Source organism: Harpia harpyja, chromosome W (assembly GCF_026419915.1).
Source record: "Harpia harpyja isolate bHarHar1 chromosome W, bHarHar1 primary haplotype, whole genome shotgun sequence".
In the NCBI taxonomy this organism is placed as follows: domain Eukaryota; kingdom Metazoa; phylum Chordata; class Aves; order Accipitriformes; family Accipitridae; genus Harpia; species Harpia harpyja.
Window position 1 is genome coordinate 10,786,447 of NC_068968.1, and position 19,319 is coordinate 10,805,765.

Genomic DNA, 19,319 nt, shown 5'->3' on the forward strand with positions numbered 1-19,319 from the left:
CTTCCCTCCCCCCCCCCCCACACACACAGTGTGCATAATCGGTCTTTGTAGCTTTGCTTGGAAAATGGTCAGTTGCAGGCGGGCAGACAGACGGTAATTTGAAGCGCAACGGTTGAATTGCTAGGAATTGGCTACCTGGTTTCTCTGGGTGGTTCTCTGCTCTCAGTCCTTCCCTTCCTGCCCTCTCTCCTCTTTGTGTGTGGCTTTTTATTTTATTTATTTATGGGTTTGTACTTCCTTCTCTAGCTTCTTGGGCATTTCATGATTGTTGGCAAGAAGCGTGCTGCTCACCTGGGCCTGACCAATGGATTCCGGATGGTTGTGGATGAAGGGCCCGAGGGCGGGCAGTCTGTCTGTCACGTACATCTACATGTTCTGGGTGGCCGTCAGTTGGGCTGGCCGCCTGGCTAAGATTTTTTGCACCGCAAGAGTTGCTGCACGTGTACAAATCGCCACTGAATGGATTTCGTCTGTTGCCCGTCAGTCTAGTAGCCGCTGTTGACGTCTAATTTTTTGTGACGTGTGTCTGTGGAAGGTAATAAAAGCTTTGAGCAGCAGTTGCACAATAAAGATTTAGCATGGGGATATCACCTCTGTCTTGTGCGTCTTACTGAGGGAAATAGTTCTGCAAGTTAAAATGGTGTCTTCCTGGAGTATAAGTATGTGGAACGTTTCAGTCTGTTAACAGTGTTCTATAGACAGATAATGATTTGCCCAGTCATTTGAAGCTGTTCCTCTTCCGACCCCAGTCACTATCATTGTTTAAACCACCAACCCCCTTCAGCTGCTACATGGAGGAATCTGCCTTTTAGGCTTTGCGATGGGTTGACGGGTTGACCTTGGCCGGCTGCCAGGGGCCCACCCAGCTGCTCTCTCACTGCCCCTCCTCAACAGGATAGTGAGAGAAAATAGGATGAAAAAGTTCCTTCAGGAAATATCCACCTGCCAGATCCACGGGCAGCAGGGAAATACCTGCCCCGGACAGCATTTTGCTCTTTCTTAAATATGTTTCCACAGGGGCAACCACCAGCTTCGCCGAGTTGCTCAGCTTTGGCCTGCGGTGAGCCCGGTGCCTAGCTGGCTGGAACCAGCTGTGTCCGGCACAGGGCAGACCCTGGCCTCTTCTCACAGAGGCCACCCCTGCAGGCCGCACCTGGAGCACTGTGTCCACTTCTGGTCCCCACAATTCAAAAAAAGACGCAGACAGACCGGAGAGAGTCCCAAGGAGGGTCACGAAGATGATCAAAGGGCTGGAGAACCTGCCCTATGAGAAAAGACTGAAGGAGTTGGGTCATTTTTCACTTGGAGAAGAGAAGGCTCAGGGGGGACCTCATCACAGTATTCCAGTACTTAAAGGGTGGCTACAAAGAGGAGGGACGCTCTCTTCACAAGGAGCCACATGGAGAAGACAAGGGGCAATGGGTACAAGTTGCCCCAGGAGAGAGATTTCATCTCGATACAAGACAGACTGACTACTGACTTTTTTTTTTTTTTTTTTTTTTTTTTTTTACAGTGAGAACAATCATCCACTGGAACAGCCTCCCCAGGGATGTGGTAGAGTCCCCATGGCTAGAGGTTTTCAAGGTGGGAGTGGACAGGTGTTCTGGTTTCAGCTGGGATAGAGTTAATTGTCTTCCTAGTAGCTGGTACAGTGCTATGTTTTGAGTTCAGTATGCGAAGAATGTTGATAACACTGATGTTTTCAGTTGTTGCTAAGTAGTGTTTAGCCTAAAGTCAAGGATTTTTCAGCTTCTTCATGCCCAGCCAGCGAGAAAGCTGGAGGGGCACAAGAAGTTGGGAGGGGACACAGCCAGGGCCAGCTGACCCAAACTGGCCAATGGGGTATTCCATACCATGTGACGTGACATTTAGTATATAAACTGGGGGGGGTGGGGGCAGGGGGATCGCCGCTTGGGGACTAACTGGGCGTCGGTCAGCGGGTTGGTGAGCAATTGCATTGTGCATCACTTGTATATTCGAATCCTTTTATTATTACTGTTGTAATTTTATTAGTGTTATCATTATCATTATTACTTTCTTCTTTTCTGTCCTATTAAACTGTTCTTATCTCAACCCACAAGTTTTACTTCTCTTCCCGATTTTCTCTCCCCCATCCCACTGGGTGGGGGGGGAAGTGAGTGAGTGGCTGCCTGGTGCTAAGTTGCTGACTGGGGTTAAACCACGACAACAGGGTGCTAGATAATCTAATCTAGGCTCCTTTCCCACGAAAGGATGGACCAGATGATCTTTCAAGGTCCCTTCCCACCTGGGCTGCTCCAGGATTCTACGATTCTTCAGTGGATTGCTGTTTATTAACCCTTTGCTCACTCTGGTTTGGAGCAAGGTATCGGCAATGTTGCCTGCCGAGGCGAGACATGAATTCCACCAAGTGCCACGGACTTCTAAAACCTATGATAATTGCCCAGTCTCTCTCTGAATGTATAAGCCATACCTAGCTTCTTCAAAATTCCCCCCGCCCCCAGAAGCGGGAACACCTTCCAGATACCTTAGGGAGTTGACGCAGACAGAACAATAGATGTTACCTAGCTCAATCATTCAGTAAGCAAACACTGCACCAGTGCAGTTTCAAGGAAACATCGTATGTCAGTTTCCATCTACTTCAGGTAAACCGTTTCCATCTCCTCCCCGGGAAGACTAAATAAAGGTGAAGTCCTCGGGTCACTTACACGCCTGTGTCACCAAACTTCACCCGATCGCTTGGGGATATAGAAGAGATGAAGGCGCCTTCCAGTGGGCGTCTCAGATGCCTCAGTAACATAGGGTTCAAGGGCAACAAAGGATCGCCCTGCTTTCCCATGCCCATCTCCCTTTTCTAATGGCTGCTAAAGAAAGATGAAGTTTGCCGTCTCCCTGTGATGTAGTTTTGGTTTGGGTCTGGCTGGGATGGAGGTAACTTTCCCCATAGCAGCCCTCATAGTGCTGTGTAGTTGTAGCTAGAAGGGTGTTGATAACACACCAATGTTTTGGCTACTGCTGAGCAGTGCTCCCACAGCTGACACATCCCTTCTAGGTATGCATACCATTTCCTAACTGTGGCCTTTTGGGCTACTCCCTCGGGAGGAGGCGACCCATTGAGGACTGAGTTTAAGAGAGGGAAAGGGCCCTGTACTATAACATCTTGTGATGCGCGCAGCTTTTCAGCCTCCTTAACCGCTCTAGTGAGGGAAAGGACCCCTTTTTCCCAATCTGAGTATCGTTGTTCAGTCTCCTTAAATGAAGTGGAAGAGAATAAGAAAGGCCTAGCTGGTCCTTGCGGTCCCTTTTGAAACACGCCACAGTACGAAGCATGTGCGGCAAATCCCCATTCCACCCTTAACGGGTCTCGCGGGTGCAACGGGCCTAGTCTCTGATAAGCCTTAAGCTCATCTTTCAAAGTGTTAAGGGCTTCCGTATGTTGCAAAGTCCAATCCCATTTCCTATTCTTTTGGAGCAAGTCATAGAGAGGCCGGGCAATCACTGAGAACCCTGGTATATGTTTTCTCCAGTAGCCTGAAGTACCTAGCAGCTGCTGTAATTCCGTTTTATCGCCCGGAGTCTGTCCCTTTTCAATAGCTGATAAGAGTGTCGTCGGGTACCGCAACTGCTCCAGCTATCCACCATGCCCCCAGGAATTTAATTTCTTGTCCAGGACCTTGACATTTAGAAGATGGAATGTCTAGCCCATTCTTGACTAACAGATTCCAGATGGCCTCAGCCACTTGCCCTACCTGTTCCTTGTTATCCCCACCGACTAGGATATCATCTATATATTGATATATGTGAACACCTGATGGCACTTCCACAGCATCAAGAAGCTTGGCTAAAGCATTGAGGGCAATAGTGGGGGAATGCCTCTATCCCTGGGGAAGCCAATTAACGGTGTTTTGTGTCCCCTCCCAAGTGAAGGCGAACTGGGGTTTGTCCTCTTCCCTTAGGGGAATCATAAAAAACATATCCTTGACATCTAAAGCAGCCATCCATGGGTGGGCCGCGGCCTGTATTGCCGTTACTATTGAGGTTATGCTCGGAACAGCAGCAGTTAATGGTGGGGTATTACTGTTCAATCTCCTATAATCAACTGTTAGTCGCCACCTCCCATCTGGTTTACGGACTGGCCAAACAGGAGAATTATAAGGGGAATGTATGCGACCTGTGTCCTGGTTTCGGCTGGGATGGAGTTGATTGTCTTCCTAGTAGCTGGTGCAGTGCTATGTTTTGAGTTCAGTATGAGAAGAATGTTGATAACACTGATGTTTTCAGTTGTTGCTAAGTAATGTTTAGTCTAAAGTCAAGGATTTTTCAGCTTCTCATGCCCAGCCAGCGAGAAGGCTGGAGGGGCACAAGAAGTTGGGAGGGGACACAGCCAGGGCAGCTGACCCAAAGTGGCCAACGGGGTATTCCATACCATGTGACGTCACGTCTAGTATATAAACTGGGGGGGGTGGGGGCGGGGGATCGCTGCTCAGGGATTAACTGGGCGTCGATCGGCGGGTGGTGAGCAATTGCACTGTGCTTCATTTGTATATTCCAATCCTTTTATTATTACTGCTGTCATTGTATTAGTGTTATCATTATTAGTTTCTTCTTTTCTGTTCTATTAAACCGTTCTTATCTCAACCCACGAGTTTTACTTCTTTTCCCGATTCTCTCCCCCATCCCACTGGGTGTGGGGGGGGAGTGAGTGAGTGGCTGCGTGGTCCTTAGTTGCTGGCTGGAGTTAAACCACGACAACTTGTGATCTGTCTCTTCTCAAGATCGTTAATTACTTCCGAAATAGCCCGCTTGGCAGCGGCTGGCAGTGGGTATTGAGAGACACGGGTTACCTTAGATTGCGGTAGTGCAGGAGCAACCTGCAACGTTTTCACGTGGGTAGCCCCTGCCCCTTGTTGCCGAAATCCGGAATAAAACTCCTTAACAGCAATGAGAAGTTAAGAAGCAGGCACTCCTTTATTGCAGCGCTGGGCACATGGGGGATCGCTCCACCTATCGTGTGCACCTGTCTGGTTTAACTATGCAGGTTAAATGCACACCTGTTATACATATTCACTAGATTTCCGAGAAATGTTATACATAATCATTAGTTTTCCGGGAAACTATTAACATATGTAAATGTCCTTTACGCAAGCGCAGTGAACGTCTCTGGTGGTCTTCAGAAGCCCTCTGGTGGTCTTCCATAGTCTTCCTCACTTGTCCGCTTCTTGACCTCTCTTAGGTGATTCTGCGCAGTACGATTCTCACCATCATCTATATTAGTTTACATAAAAATGCATACTATGTCTATTCTTAAATTTAACCTTTCTAATAATTGGTCCTTCAGTCACACCATCTTATTAATATTCTTACGTTAAAACAATCATTGGTTAATCTCACTTAACTCTACTGATTGGAATCCTCGATAATTAGATCGAGGTGGGAAGGGTAAGGGGTTTCCAGGCAGCAAACTGGTGTCCATAACGGTTTCCCTAGTTTCCTAAAACAAAACACTACAAACCAACAAATCTTTGTCAAAGTTTCTGTGGTTAACTGATTTTAGACAATACTTGAATTCTTATAGTCACACACAGTACATTTTCTAAAGTTCCTAAGTTCCTATGACTACATTTCAAACTTAACACTCCCATACCTATGCTTCACAATTTTTTACTTCTTAATCAAACCAAACTCTTTTATATAATTAGATTTTAATTTCTTTATCAAAATATTTTCAACACCCTCTGCCCCCAAAGCTCCACACTCTGCCATTGGGTAGGTACCACTGTTTGCCCGCCAGCACATCGAATCCCAGTATATTTCCCTCATAGGGGCTCAAAGCCACTTCCACAGCAGTCATTCTCTTTTCCCCAGGTAGCCAAAGTTGAGTTCGAGCTATGGGACATTTTTCTGCTGCTCCTGTCACTCCCATTATGTTTATAGTCTTTCTCGATGGTTTAATCCCTAGCTCATTAGCTTGTCGTTTGTTTAAAACACTAATTTGGGCTCCCGTATCAATTAAAAATTCTAAACTTATCCGTCTTGGACCCACAGGAATGTGTATACAAGGCTCCTTATCAGCAGACCGTTGGCAAGAATTCACCACGCGCATTGGGCGGCCTGAACCCCAGACCGCAACTTCTAGTTTTTAGCCCTTCCGACTCCCCTCGCAGTGCCGCGAAAGGGTTCAGTTTCTCTTCCCGAGGGGGCGGGGTTGCTGGCGCTTCCCTTTGGTCTCTAGTTTTCCCCTCCAGCAATTCCACCAGCTTCCGGATGTCGTCAGCGGCCTGCCCGTGCAGCACGGCTCGGGGTGCCCCCAGTGCCAATGCCTTCCGCCAGAGATCATTCCTTCCGGGATCGTCGTTCCGACCCGGCCGACCCCGGGAAGGAGGCTCAGGCTCCCGGGGGGGAGGCCGTTCGGGGCGGCGTTTACGACTGGCTTGCCGGACCTTCCTGTTACCCTCCGCGCCACCGCTCGGCTCCGCCCATCCCATCTCGCGCCCGTGAACTACTATGCTGTGCAGTACTTCCGCCCAGGTCATCCCGTGCGCGGGCGGGTTCTGCTGATTACGCTCAATGGCCCCCTGAATTCTTTCTCTGAGGGACTGGACGTGTATTTTTAAAGCATCCGGCAGCCCTCTAATAAGGGGTCTAAGGGGTGGCGGGGGTCCACCGGTACAGCCATCGCTATCCCTTGCTGCCCTCTGTCGTACATGGCCTGAACACAGGCCGCCTTTTGCACTTCCTCCGTTAACTCCAACAATCCCTTTACCCGGATAGTAACAGGTTCTCCTCTCTCCTTGGGGTCCACACCCCCAGCCCAATAGGCTACTCGGGACGTTATCGACTGATCACCCGCCGGTCCGTCACTCAAAAACACTCCCGGTCCCCAGAAACCCCTCGCTTTGTCATCACTCAATAGTATCCGATCTCCCCCAGTTAAAGAAACCCTCCACAAATACTCAGTTTCGGTTTCGCCCGGCTTGCGTGAAAACTTAGCTTGTAATTCACTGAGTTCGGGTCCCGTCCACCGTCCAAGGGGTCGTGCGGACAGTGGCTCGGGGGTTCCCACCGTGCGGACCCGTGTGCCTTTCTGTTTTAATAAGGGGTCGCGCGTCCCTTTCCTCCAATTCCTCTACCTCTTCAGAGCTGTTTTCATCAGAGTCTCCCCAAATGTCCCCATCCCAATCCTCAGGGTCCGTGCCCGTAATTAACTTTCAGATTTGGGTAACGCTGGGGGGCTTTTTTGCTTGCGCGAGCATAATTTCAATCTTTCGTTCTAATAGACGCGTCCGCTCCTTTTCTCGTTTCAATTCTGCCTTCGAACAACCTATTTCCCATTGCTTTTTAGAATTATCCTTTGCCAGCCTGTCAGAATCATTATTTTGGTTTTGCGCTTGAATCAAGCAGGCGCCTAGGATGGCACACATACTGCCTTTGCCTTTGCCATCTCGACTATTTCCGCGGCATTGTTCTATTCTCTCCACGACCGCTGCTGGGTCGGACCACTTCTCCTTTGCCCATTCCATACCTGGGGGAGAAGGGCTACAGCCGTGCCTCCGTAATAATTCCTCTAACAACATCATCCTGCCGACTACTCCAATTTAATGTTACGGAGGCTCACACAATCAAATCCAACAGGTGTTAAAAATCAGATCTATTCTTCAGTAAAAAAGTTAGTTAGAACCACGATAACATTAGTGAACCACAGGCTCAATGATGTAAGGGGAATGAGTACTACACAGCCCACTTAAGAATTCTTAAGGTCTAAAAATGATGACTCAAAATGCGCATGTCGCTCACCTAAAAGATGAGGGCTCTCAACTTCGAGGAGTTACCTAGGGCGGCATCCCGACCCAAGGGGAGAGCCCCTGACTGCAGACCCGCTGCTCCGAGGAGGACTGACTCAAAATGCCCTCCGGCGGGGCCCCATTTTTACCCTTGTCGAATCTGATCTGTGGTTGTTTTATTCCCCATTGGCCAAAAGGTCAACACTTCCACGTACTGACGCGTGTCGGATTGGTCAGTTCGGCTTTCAACCTGCGGCCTCTAGGGTTTGGGGTTTTTTTCCTCTCCTCCCTGTCCAGAGAAGTTTCGTTTCCTGTCGGGGTGGGTGTACCTGCCACACTGGGATGGAGGTAACTTTCCCCATAGCAGCCCTCATAGTGCTGTGCTTTGTAGTTGTAGCTAGAAGGGTGTTGATAACACACCAATGTTTTGGCTACTGCTGAGCAGTGCTCCCACAGCACGGAGGCTGTCTCTCCAACCACCCCCACCCCCAAAGTCCAGTAAGCTGGGGGTGGGCAAGAGGTTGGGAGGGGACAGAGCCAGGACAGCTGACCCAAACTGACACAAGAGATATTCCACTGTGCTATGGAAGCACCACAGCTGCCGTTCAGACCGACTCTTTTCTCCTACCATATCCCTCCTCACCAGAAAAGGGATATCAACGGGGCCTTAGCACACAGCCATTGATAAAGCGCTCCAACAGGAGTTGGATGCTTCCACCGCATTGCACTGTGCCGAAACCACCCTTGTACGGCATGCCTGTAGCGCCACATACAGTATTTTCTAAAGTTTTAGCAGCAGCCTACACTGGCTTTACGTACATTTGCGTACCGCTTCCAAAAAGCTAAGAGTTTGCTTCCTGCACGACGCAGGAGACTGCTAAGCGGTTCCAGCATCACGCTTCAAATGACTGGGCAAATCATTATCTGTCTATAGAACACTGTTAACAGACTGAAACGTTCCACATAATTACGCTCCAGGGAGACACCATTTTAACTTGCAGAACTATTTCCCTCAGTAAGACGCACAAGACAGAGGTGATATCCCCATGCTAAATCTTTATTGTGCAACTGCTGCTCAAAGCTTTTATTACCTTCCACAGACACACGTCACAAAAAATTAGACGTCAACAGCGGCTACTAGACTGACGGGCAACAGACGAAATCCATTCAGTGGCGATTTGTACACGTGCAGCAACTCTTGCGGTGCAAAAATCTTAGCCAGGCGGCCAGCCCAACTGACGGCCACCCAGAACATGTAGATGTACGTGACAGACTGCCCGCCCTCGGGCCCTTCATCCACAACCATCCGGAATCCATTGGTCAGGCCCAGGTGAGCAGCACGCTTCTTGCCAACAATCATGAAATGCCCAAGAAGCTGGAGAAGGAAGTACAAACCCATAAATAAGTAAAATAAAAAGCCACACACAAAGAGGGGAGAGGGCAGGAAGGGAAGGACTGAGAGCAGAGAACCACCCAGAGAAACCAGGTAGCCAATTCCTAGCAATTCAACCGTTGCGCTTCAAATTACCGTCTGTCCGCCCGCCTGCAACTGACATTTTCCAAGCAAAGCTACAAAGACCGATTATGCACACTGTGTGTGGGGGGGGGGGGGGGGAGGGAAGAGCCATGCAATTTTTTTTCAAGCTGGACAGTAACGGACTACAAAACGGCCACAGAAGCTAAGTTTGTCTCCGGGTTAAAGCCCCCATTATATCTTCAGGCAACATAAGCAATTGTGGTGGAAAATAAACCTTAGGGTGCCTTTTGCGTGGGTTTACAAAGTCTTTGAACTTGACTTTCACAGCCAAGAGTGAAGCATCCAGCACCTCTCAACCAGCTTTGCCCTTCCTCACCCCTGACCTGCCAAAAACCCCAAGCCCTCTTCTCCGTATTAGAGGAAGTACTACTACTCTTACTCTAAACCACGACGGCAGGCATCAGACTGCGCTCCAAAACAACGCTGCATTTTGCACCAGAAGTACATACCCAGGGAGGAGCGTTGCTTTATATCGCTACTGTTAGTCAAAAAGCTCAACTCCATTACAAGCTAGAGGCAAAAGATTATAGCGCCAGAAAACCCACAATAGCCTACTGCGTGTGCCCTATCAAGAGGAAAAGGGGGGATGGGAGAGAGAGTCTAGTAAATTAGGAACTAATTACAGGTACAGTTTAGCCCACAGAAAGCTTCCGCAGTACTTACAGGTTCACCAGAATCTTCTGCGTCAGATAACCCGATAATTGGCTCCTTAGGCGTGACTAGGAAAAGCGTCGGAGCTTGGGGCGAAAGATCATGGAACGCAAGGCGCTGGAGGAAGAGTAAACAGTTAAAACGCAATTGGCTTCAGAGAAAGGCAATAGCTTAAGCAAATCAATACGCCCCACTGAACTCGTACAGAAGCAGATTGCCAGATACCCCAAACGCAAGCCGAAACGTTGATTTTTCTTACGCGATATTAATAATTTCTATACACAAAATACAACATATTTACAGAGCCCCCTCCAGAAGTGCACGCAAGATGATGGGGGCAAGGAGACGGGCCAGTACTTCAGATTAGCGACCTCCAGTATGTTTCAGTTTGGGCTGATCATTTCCTAAGCAGTTTTTCTATTCGATGTGGTCCACCACAGAGGCAGGAGACAAACGGCTTAACTGAACCAGCAAAGAGTTTGGTGAAGTGGAAGATCAGCGGCCATTCGTTTTCCATGCGACAGGGAGCTCAAGTATTGAACGAAAGCATAATCGCAGGAAGCCTGCAAGTGCCTAGTACGAGCCTGTCTTCTGTACTGCACATAAACCCTACCTTCAAAAGCAGAAGGCATCCCTAACTGTTAATCTTCAGCATTTTAATAACAAAATTATACGGGATACTAACTTAAAGTTAACATCGTGTAGGCAACGGCTGCATTTTTTTCCCCACAGTCTAAGCAGCTCACTCTGGTTCCTAGCACGTTGTGGTGCACCAGCATGCGCGAACCTCGCAAGCATGCTGTTATCACGGTCCCACTTCGCCACAGAAACAAGATCTGGGAAGCTTTTGCAGCCCGCAGGATGACCGGTTTCTAGCTTTTTGTTAAGAAAAATAAGAAAAGCTGTAATTCTTTGCTTTAATAATCCAGTTTGGGGGTTCAGAACCAAAGCCTAGCACAGCAGAGCTGTGAAATCTCTATAATGCTGTTACGAGGCACATCGAGACCTGCATTTCTCCTATGCAGAACTAACTCATTACGGTCGCTGCTCTGGTTTCAAGACTATCATCCCACACGAGGCAGGACCACTCCCATCCCTCGGCAGCAAACTTCGCGCGACTTGCAGTGCCAAAGGGATATCGGGCGGCAGACGTCTGCGGCTGCCACCAAGTGCGTTACCGTCAGAGGCCCTCCTCTACGCACGCGCACGACGCGGTGGGGCTGGGAACCGAGGCGAGCCGGGCAACACCGGCAACCCGGTACGCGCCGCAGCAGCCGGGGGCGGGGGGGGGTACCGAAGAAGCGCGATGTTTTAGGGATGGTGCAGTAGAGAGCGCCACAACCCAGAGAGGCCCCGTCCGTCCCCCGTCCCTCCAGCCACCCACCCACCCGCAGCAACGCCGCCACCCGCCCTGCCGCGCTCCCGGGCACCGCGCAACGGGTCCTCGGCTCAGGGTGCCTGCGAGCGCAGGGGGAGGGGGAGGGGGGGAAGGGAAGAGGAACCGCGCACAGAGCAAAGCCGCGGCTACCTCCTCGTCCTCGTAGATGACGTTGGCGGGGAAGCGCCTTGCCGGTGATCTTTCCGAAGACAGTAGTGGCGCCACCGGGCCGGGCGGCCCGCGCCCCAACAATCTCGCCAGCCACGACAACGCCCGTTGTCGCCCCCGCGCTTCCTCCACTCGGCCAGGCCCTCCGCGGCGCCCATTGGGCCGCCAGATCGCCGCCGGCCGATCCCGCGTCTCGATTGGCTGTCTCGTCTGTCGTTGCCGCTTGTCCCCGCCCCCTTGGCGGGTCCGCCCTCGTCGACCTGGCGCTTACCGGGGCTCAGGGAGTTTGCGTGCCCCCGGGGCGCGGAGGGATCCGACCGGGGCGCGGAGGGATCCGACCGGGGCGCGGAGGGAGACGACGTCGGGCGACTCCGCGGAGGGATCTGTGCCGTGTAGTGCTCTGTGCCGTGTAGTGCTCTGTGCCGTGTAGTGCTCTGTTCCGTGTAGTGCTGCGACCCTGCGGGCGGGCAACGAGGTCTCAGAAGAGGCTGTTGTAGCTAGAAGTACTATTTCTTGTTATTTATTACCGCATCAAGTCCACCCCAAACGTGCTTGTGGCTTCTTGGTGCTGCTCCCTCCAGTCAAATGACTGCTTTTGCCAGGGCAGGGCAGGGCAGGGCAGGGCAGGCCTTAACTTTTCAGAACATTTCGCAGAACCGACAGAAGTTGCTCTAAATTGTTCCCTGAAAGCCCCGCTTCAGTTGCAGACGTTTCTAAGCTGCACGCCTCCTGGGAGAAAATAAAATACAAAGCCTGTGTTCAGCACTGGTGGCTTGAGGGCTGGAGGGCAGATCAAGATAGGATTTGCGCTAAGCTGGGTAGGAGGCTTTTAGAAAAATAGGCAGTGCCCCCAAAGCTGCCCAAGGGTGGCCTGTGGTGCCCTGCGCCCCCGGGGATAGTGAGCAATTTGATTGGTCTACACAACTGTATTGTAACATACATAAACCCTGCTTTCCTCTATATCGGGCTAAGGATATCCTTAGCCTTCTTTGCGGCAAGGGCACATTGTCGGCTCACGTTCAACTTGGTGTCCACCAGGAGCCCCCCACGTCCTTTTCTGCAAAGCTGCTTTCCAGCCAGTCGGCCTCCAGCATATACCGGTGCATGGGGTTGTTCCTCCCCAGGTGCAGGACTTGTGTACGTTCAGGTTCCTCAGGTGGTCTCGAACCGGATCGTTTCCTACGATGGGAGGGACTTTGTTCCCCCAGTCCCGGCCTTGAGGTTCAGGGACTTGAGAGATGTGGGAACAGTGGTTGCCAGCGAAAAGGGAGGAAAAAAGTCGTTGAGTACCTCAGCCTTCTCCATGTCGGTTGTCACTAGATCTCCCGTCTTCTTTATCGGAGGGGGGTGGGGGTGGCGTACGTTTTCTTTACTCTTCCTTTTCTGACCAACGCACCTGTAGAAGCCCTCCTTATGATTCTTCACATCCCTTGCCAAATTCAGCTCCAGCTGTGCCTTAGCTTTCCTGATCCCATCCCTAAACACCTGGGCAGCATCCCTATATTCTTCCCAGGATGCGTGTCCCCGCTTCCACTGCCTTTGCATTTCCTTCTTGCGCTTCAGCTCGACCAGAAGGTCCTTCCCCAGCCATGCTGGTCTCCTGCCTTCCTTGCCTGATTTCTTACGCATGGGGATCGAGAGCTCTTGTGCGCTAAGAAAAACGTCCTTAAAGAGCTGCCAGCTCCCTTCTGCTCCTTCTGCACAGTGGCTTCCAACTCCTCCTGTTTGTTACCCGTGCTGCATGCATTGGTATAGAGGCACTTCAGCTGGGCTGTCGACCGTGTCACCTTTTTGGAGGATCAAGCCCCAGTTCCTTTGCGGCATTTCTCAGGTGTTCCCCTGTTGGTTCCTAACGCATCAGCAGCCCCTGGCTCTTCTCTGTTGCTCAAAACTCCGTCCCCTTCCCCCGCTGAGTCTAGTTTAAAGCCCTCCTTGTAAGTCTGGCCAGCTTGTTGGCAAAGACCCTCTTGCCCCGCTTGGTCAGGTGAATCCCATCAGCTCCCAACAGACCCGGCTTCTCAAAGGTAGATCCACGATCATAGAAGCCAAAACCTTGAGCGTGGCACCAGCTACGCAGCCAGGCATTCACCTGTTCAATTCGTCTCCTCCTTCCTGGACCCCTTCCTCTGACTGGGAGGATAGAGGAGACCACCACCTGTGCTCCTGATCCTTTTCACATTGCTCCGAAGGACATGTAGTCTCTTGGGAGGGTTCTAAGTTGCCTCGCCAGTCCCTACGTGGAATAGTGGGAGCGGATGATAATCTGCAGGGTTCACCAGGCTCGGCAGCCTCTCAGTGATGCTGTCCTGGTTTCAGCTGGGATAGAGTTAACTGTCTTCCTAGTAGCTGGTACAGTGCTATGTTTTGAGTTCAGTATGCAAAGAATGTTGATAACACTGATGTTTTCAGTTGTTGCTAAGTAGTGTTTAGCCTAAAGTCAAGGATTTTTCAGCTTCTCATGCCCAGCCAGCGAGAAAGCTGGAGGGGCACAAGAAGTTGGCACAGGACAGAGCCAGGGCAGCTGACCCAAAGTGGCCAACAGGGTATTCCATACCATGTGACATCACATCTAGTATAGGAACTGGGGGGAGTGGGGGCGGGGGGAATCGCCGCTCGGGGACTAGCTGGGTGTTGATTGGTGGGTGGTGAGCAATTGCACTGTGCATCATTTGTACATTCCAATCCTTTTATTATCACTGTTGTCATTTTATTAGTGTTATCATTATCATTATTAGTTTCTTCTTTTCTGTTCTATTAAACTGTTCTTATCTCAACCCACGAGTTTTACTTCTTTTCCCAATTTTCTCCCCATCCCACTGGGTGTGGGGGGAGTGGGTGGCTGGCTGCGTGGTGCTTGGTTGCTGGCTGGGGTTAAACCACGACAGTCCATTTTGGCACCCAACGTGGGGCACGAAGGGTTGAGATAACGACAAATCTGACCAGAGCATGTTAAAACAAATTTGTTATAAGCATTCATTATATTGGTCTAATAGTCGCTCGTCACTATGTTGATTTATGTGTTCTTAGAATTGTTGCTCTGGTTTTTAAAGTTCTGTTTTGTATCACCTCACTTGCTGTATGTAGTCCCTTTTCTGCTGCTTATCATCCGTGGGAGGTGGATTAAGGTTTTCGCTTTGATGTATTGTATAACACTGGTTTATGGTATGATGAAGTCATCGGTTGTGGGATTAATCCGGTATTTGCACTCAGCATTGTCACCTTTATACTTCGGGAGCCATCTGTGGGAAACTATTAATAATTACACCATTTACCTTTCCTCCTCGGAAAACCAGTCTATGGGTGGGGTACCTTTCTTCCCCTCTCCTTTCTCTTTCAGTCCAGTTACAATGGCTTTTGAGAATTTTGAAAAATTTGAATACTCTTGGGATGTTGAGACCAGCACGGTCCTAGCCCTACTGCTAGGAATTAGCATGCTCCTGAATGTGGTTCAGCTCTTGTTTAAGGTTAAACAACTATTTAAGAAGATCGCCCAGAGATCTGCCCCAAGGCTGGATAATTATGAGTGGCAGGGTGTGTGGGGTAGTATGGGCAAGTACCTAGAACAGTGGGCACCTCCAATGTTTTGGAAATTCACCCCTGAACCAGTGCAGAATCCGGAAGAACTAGTAAAATATTTGGAAAAGGTATGCTGTCACCCCGGCAGCTCCAGAGAGATACAAATCACTGCAATGTGCTGGAGCCTGGCCCATGCCTATCGAGCCCTGTTTGACACCACTCAGTACCCTCAAGGGGAAGAGAAGGTCTCTGGACCTAACAACAAAACAATAAGCACTGCGGCCACCCAGACCTTGGCGATGGGCACCGCGACCCCTCCAGCCCCGGCGATGAGCACTGTGGCTACCCAAACCTCAGCGACAGGCATTGCAGCCCCTCCAGCCCCAGCAACAAGCACTGCTGCTACCCAAACCCCAGCGACAGACACTGCGGTTATCCAAAACCCGGCGAGCAGTACTGCAACTGAACCAGCAGACCAACCTGCACCAGTATCAGTTGCCCCCATACAGAAGAAGAAATATACAAAAAAATCAGTTCACTTAGTGAAGGAGGGAGATGAGCCAGGGTTATCACGGGAACAGGAGGAAGAGGCAGAACCAGAGGTAATAACCCGGTCCCTATCCTTGAGTGAGCTGCGGGTTATGCGAAAAGATTTTGGCTGCCGTATAGGTGAGCATATTATCACCTGGCTCCTCCGATGCTGGGACAATGGGGCTAATAGCTTGGAATTAGAAGGTAGGGAAGCCAAGCAGCTGGGATCGCTTGCCAGGGAAGGTGGCATTGACAAAGCAATTGGAAAAGGGACACAAGCCATCAGCCTCTGGAGGCAACTCCTGTCAAGCGTGAAGGAAAGGTACCCCTTTAAGGAAGATGTTATATGTCAATCAAGCAAGTGGACCACCATGGAAAAAGGTATCCAATATCTGAGGGAATTAGCTGTGCTAGAGATGATTCATTATGACCCGGACAACCCACAATTACCCAAAGATCCAGACGAAGTCCAATGCACACGACCCATGTGGCGGAAGTTTGTACGGAGCGCACCATCGTCCTATGCCAACTCACTGGCGATAATGACCTGGAAAGACGAAGAGGCACCGACAGTGGATGAAGTGGCTCGCCAACTCTGTCAATACGAAGAAAATCTCTCCTCCTCCCTACAAGCCTGCATTTCGGCTGTGGAGAAGCTGTCCGAGGATTTCCAGCAATTCAAAGAGGATGTGTCCTATTCCCCACCTGTAAGGACCAATGTCTCAGCTATTAGGAGTGAGCCTCTGCCCAAGAGAGAGAATATAGAAGGTACACACCGCGAGGTGCCCTGTGGTTTTACTTATGTGATCATGGAGAGGACATGAGGAAATGGGATGGAAAACCTACCTCGGTCCTAAATGCACAGGTACGTGAGCTGCGAGGAAAAACCACCACAAAAGGGGATTCTACCAGGGAAAATGCCGCTCCAGTTTCCAAACAGAGTAGAAGGGCTGATCTTATTTCTGATCCTCTTGAAGGGAATTCTGAGCCAATTTTACGAGAAGTGAGTACTGGATACTCTGACCAGAATGAGAGGGGCCCTGCCTCCAGCCAGGTGGAGGAAAGGGATAACCGGGTCTATTGGACTGTGTGGATTCGATGGCCTGGCACGTTAGACCCACAGGAGTATAAGGCTCTAGTAGACACCGGCGCACAGTGCACCCTAATGCCATCAAGTTATGAAGGGGCAGAACCCATTTGTATTTCTGGTGTGACAGGGGGATCCCAAGAGTTAACTGTATTGGAAGCTGAAGTAAGCCTAACTGGGAATGAATGGCAGAAACACCCCATTGTGACTGGTCCAGAGGCTCCGTGTATCCTTGGCATAGACGGGGGAGAATGGCCCTACCTGGAGCCTCTGGCAGAAAGCACCTGGGGAGACCCGAGGCCGACCCCTGGAGTTTTGGAGTCGAGGATATCGAGGATCCGAGGCTCGCTATACTCCAACTGAAAAAGAGATATTGGCAGCATATGAAGGAGTTCAAGCTGCCTCAGAAGTGGTTGGTACTGAAACACAGCTCCTCTTAGCACCCTGACTGCCAGTGCTGGGCTGGATGTTCAAAGGGAAAGTCTCCTCTACACATCACGCAACTGATGCTACATGGAGTAAGTGGATTGCACTCATCACACAACAGGCTTGCATAGGAAACCCCAGTCACCCAGGAATTTTAGAAGTGATCATGGACTGGCCGGAAGGCAAAGATTTGGAATGTCGCCAGAGGAGGTGACGCATGCTGAAGAGGCCCCGCTGTATAATAAACTGTCAGAAAATGAGAGGCAATATGCCCTGTTCACTGACGGATCCTGTCACATTGTGGGAAAACATTGGAGGTGGAAGGCTGCTGTATGGAGTCCTACACGACAAGTTGCAGAAACTGCTGAAGGAGAAGGTGAATCGAGTCAGTTTGCAGAGGTGAAAGCCATCCAGCTAGTGTTAGACATTGCTGAAAGAGAAAAGTGGCCAGTGCTTTATCTCTATACTGACTCATGGATGGTGGCAAATGCCCTGTGGGGGTGGTTACAGCAATGGAAGAAGAGCAACTGGCAGTGCAGAGGTAAACCCATTTGGGCTGCCGCACTGTGGCAAGATATTGCATCCCGGCTAGAGAATCTGGTTGTAAAAGTATGTCATGTAGATGCTCACATACCCAAGAGTCAGGCCACTGAAGAACATCAAAATAACCAACAGGTGGATCAGGCTGCCAAGATTGAAGTGGCTCAGGTGGACCTGGACTGGCAACATAAGGGTGAGCTATTTATGGCTCAGTGGGCCCATGATACCTCAGGCCATCAGGGAAGAGATGCAACATATAGATGGGCTCGTGATCGAGGGGTGGACTTGACCATGGACACTATCGCACAGGTTATTCATGAATGTGAAACATGTGCTGCAATTAAGCAAGCCAAGAGGTTAAAGCCCCTGTGGTATGGAGGGCGATGGCTGAAATATAAATATGGGGAAGCCTGGCAGATTGACTATATCACACTCCCACAAACTCGCCAAGGCAAGCGCTATGTGCTCACAATGGTGGAAGCAACCACCGGGTGGCTGGAAACATATCCTGTGTGCCATGCCACTGCCCAGAACACTATCCTGGGCCTTGAAGAGCAGGTCTTGTGGCGACATGGCACCCCAGAAAGAATCGAGTCGGACAACGGGACTCATTTCCAAAACAACCTCATAGACACCAGGGCCAAAGAACATGGCACTGAGTGGGTATATCACATCCCCTATCATGCACCAGCCTCTGGGAAAATTGATCGATACAATGCACTGTTAAAGACCACATTGAGAGCAATGGGGGGTGGAACTTTCAAACACTGGGATACACATTTAGCAAAAGCCACCTGGTTAGTCAACACCAGAGGATCTGCCAATCAGGGTGGCCCTGCCCAATCAGAACTTTTATGCACTGTAGAAGGGGATAAAGTCCCTGTAGTGCACATAAAAAATATGCTAGGGAAGACAGTCTGGGTTACTCCTGCCTCAGGCAAAGGCAAACCCATTTGTGGGATCGCTTTTGCTCAAGGACCTGGGTGCACTTGGTGGGTGATGCAAAAAGATGGGGAAGTCTGATGTGTGCCTCAAGGGGATTTGATTTTAGGTGAGAATAGCCAGAATTAAACTGTATTATATTAGTTGCTATATAACCCTGCTACTGTATGTTATCATTACTATAATTGTTATATGCTATATCCATAGTAATATAGTAAGAATCACTTAGATCAAGCAAGAATGAACTGTGATAAAACTGAGCGAAGTGCAGTAGTGATGGAACCAGAACTGACTCCAGCATGCAACAATCCAATGGTGCACACCATCCTCCTGCTGCGTCCAATGTCACCTGCTCGTCACACCGCACTGAAGCCTGATCCTGCTCTGCCGACTGAGAGGACTTTGCACCATCCCTCCTGCCCAGAAAGACTGGTATGACAGATGGACCCCAGAGTCGGGAACTAAATGAACTCAATGAACATTTTATGAACATGGCCCATAAACTAAAGGAATGATATCTCTGTGTGTGTATACATATATACATATATATATATATATATCTCTCGTTGTTTATATGTCTCAAAGGGACGGAAAAGGTGATGATGATTGACCGGGATGCAAATGAAGCTATGGGAACTGAGCATGATGTCGATGGTATAGAATAAGGGGTGGATACTGTCCTGGTTTCAGCTGGGACAGAGTTAATTGTCTTCCTAGTGGCTGGTGTAGTGCTATGTTTTTGAGTTAGGTATGAGAAGAATGTTGATAACACTGATGTTTTCA

At 49.9% G+C, this 19,319-nt stretch overlaps 2 protein-coding genes across 2 annotated transcripts in view; one reads left to right on the forward strand and one right to left on the reverse strand.

The window, feature by feature from the left end:
- LOC128136052 (uncharacterized) overlaps nucleotides 1–590 on the forward strand; it is a 42,429-nt gene extending 41,839 nt beyond the window's left edge. The window contains 1 exon segment of the mRNA XM_052775143.1: nucleotides 247–590. Within this exon segment, the coding sequence (XP_052631103.1) occupies nucleotides 247–411 (165 nt within the window). The 3' untranslated portion in view covers nucleotides 412–590.
- Nucleotides 591–8,796: 8,206 nt separating this feature from the next.
- LOC128136123 (uncharacterized) lies at nucleotides 8,797–11,761 on the reverse strand (the record flags this gene model as incomplete). Its single annotated transcript, XM_052775273.1, has 3 exons — nucleotides 8,797–9,135; nucleotides 9,961–10,065; nucleotides 11,477–11,761. Coding segments are annotated over 3 exons (648 nt in total), but the record flags the coding sequence as incomplete, so codon positions are not given.
- Nucleotides 11,762–19,319: the final 7,558 nt, after the last annotated feature.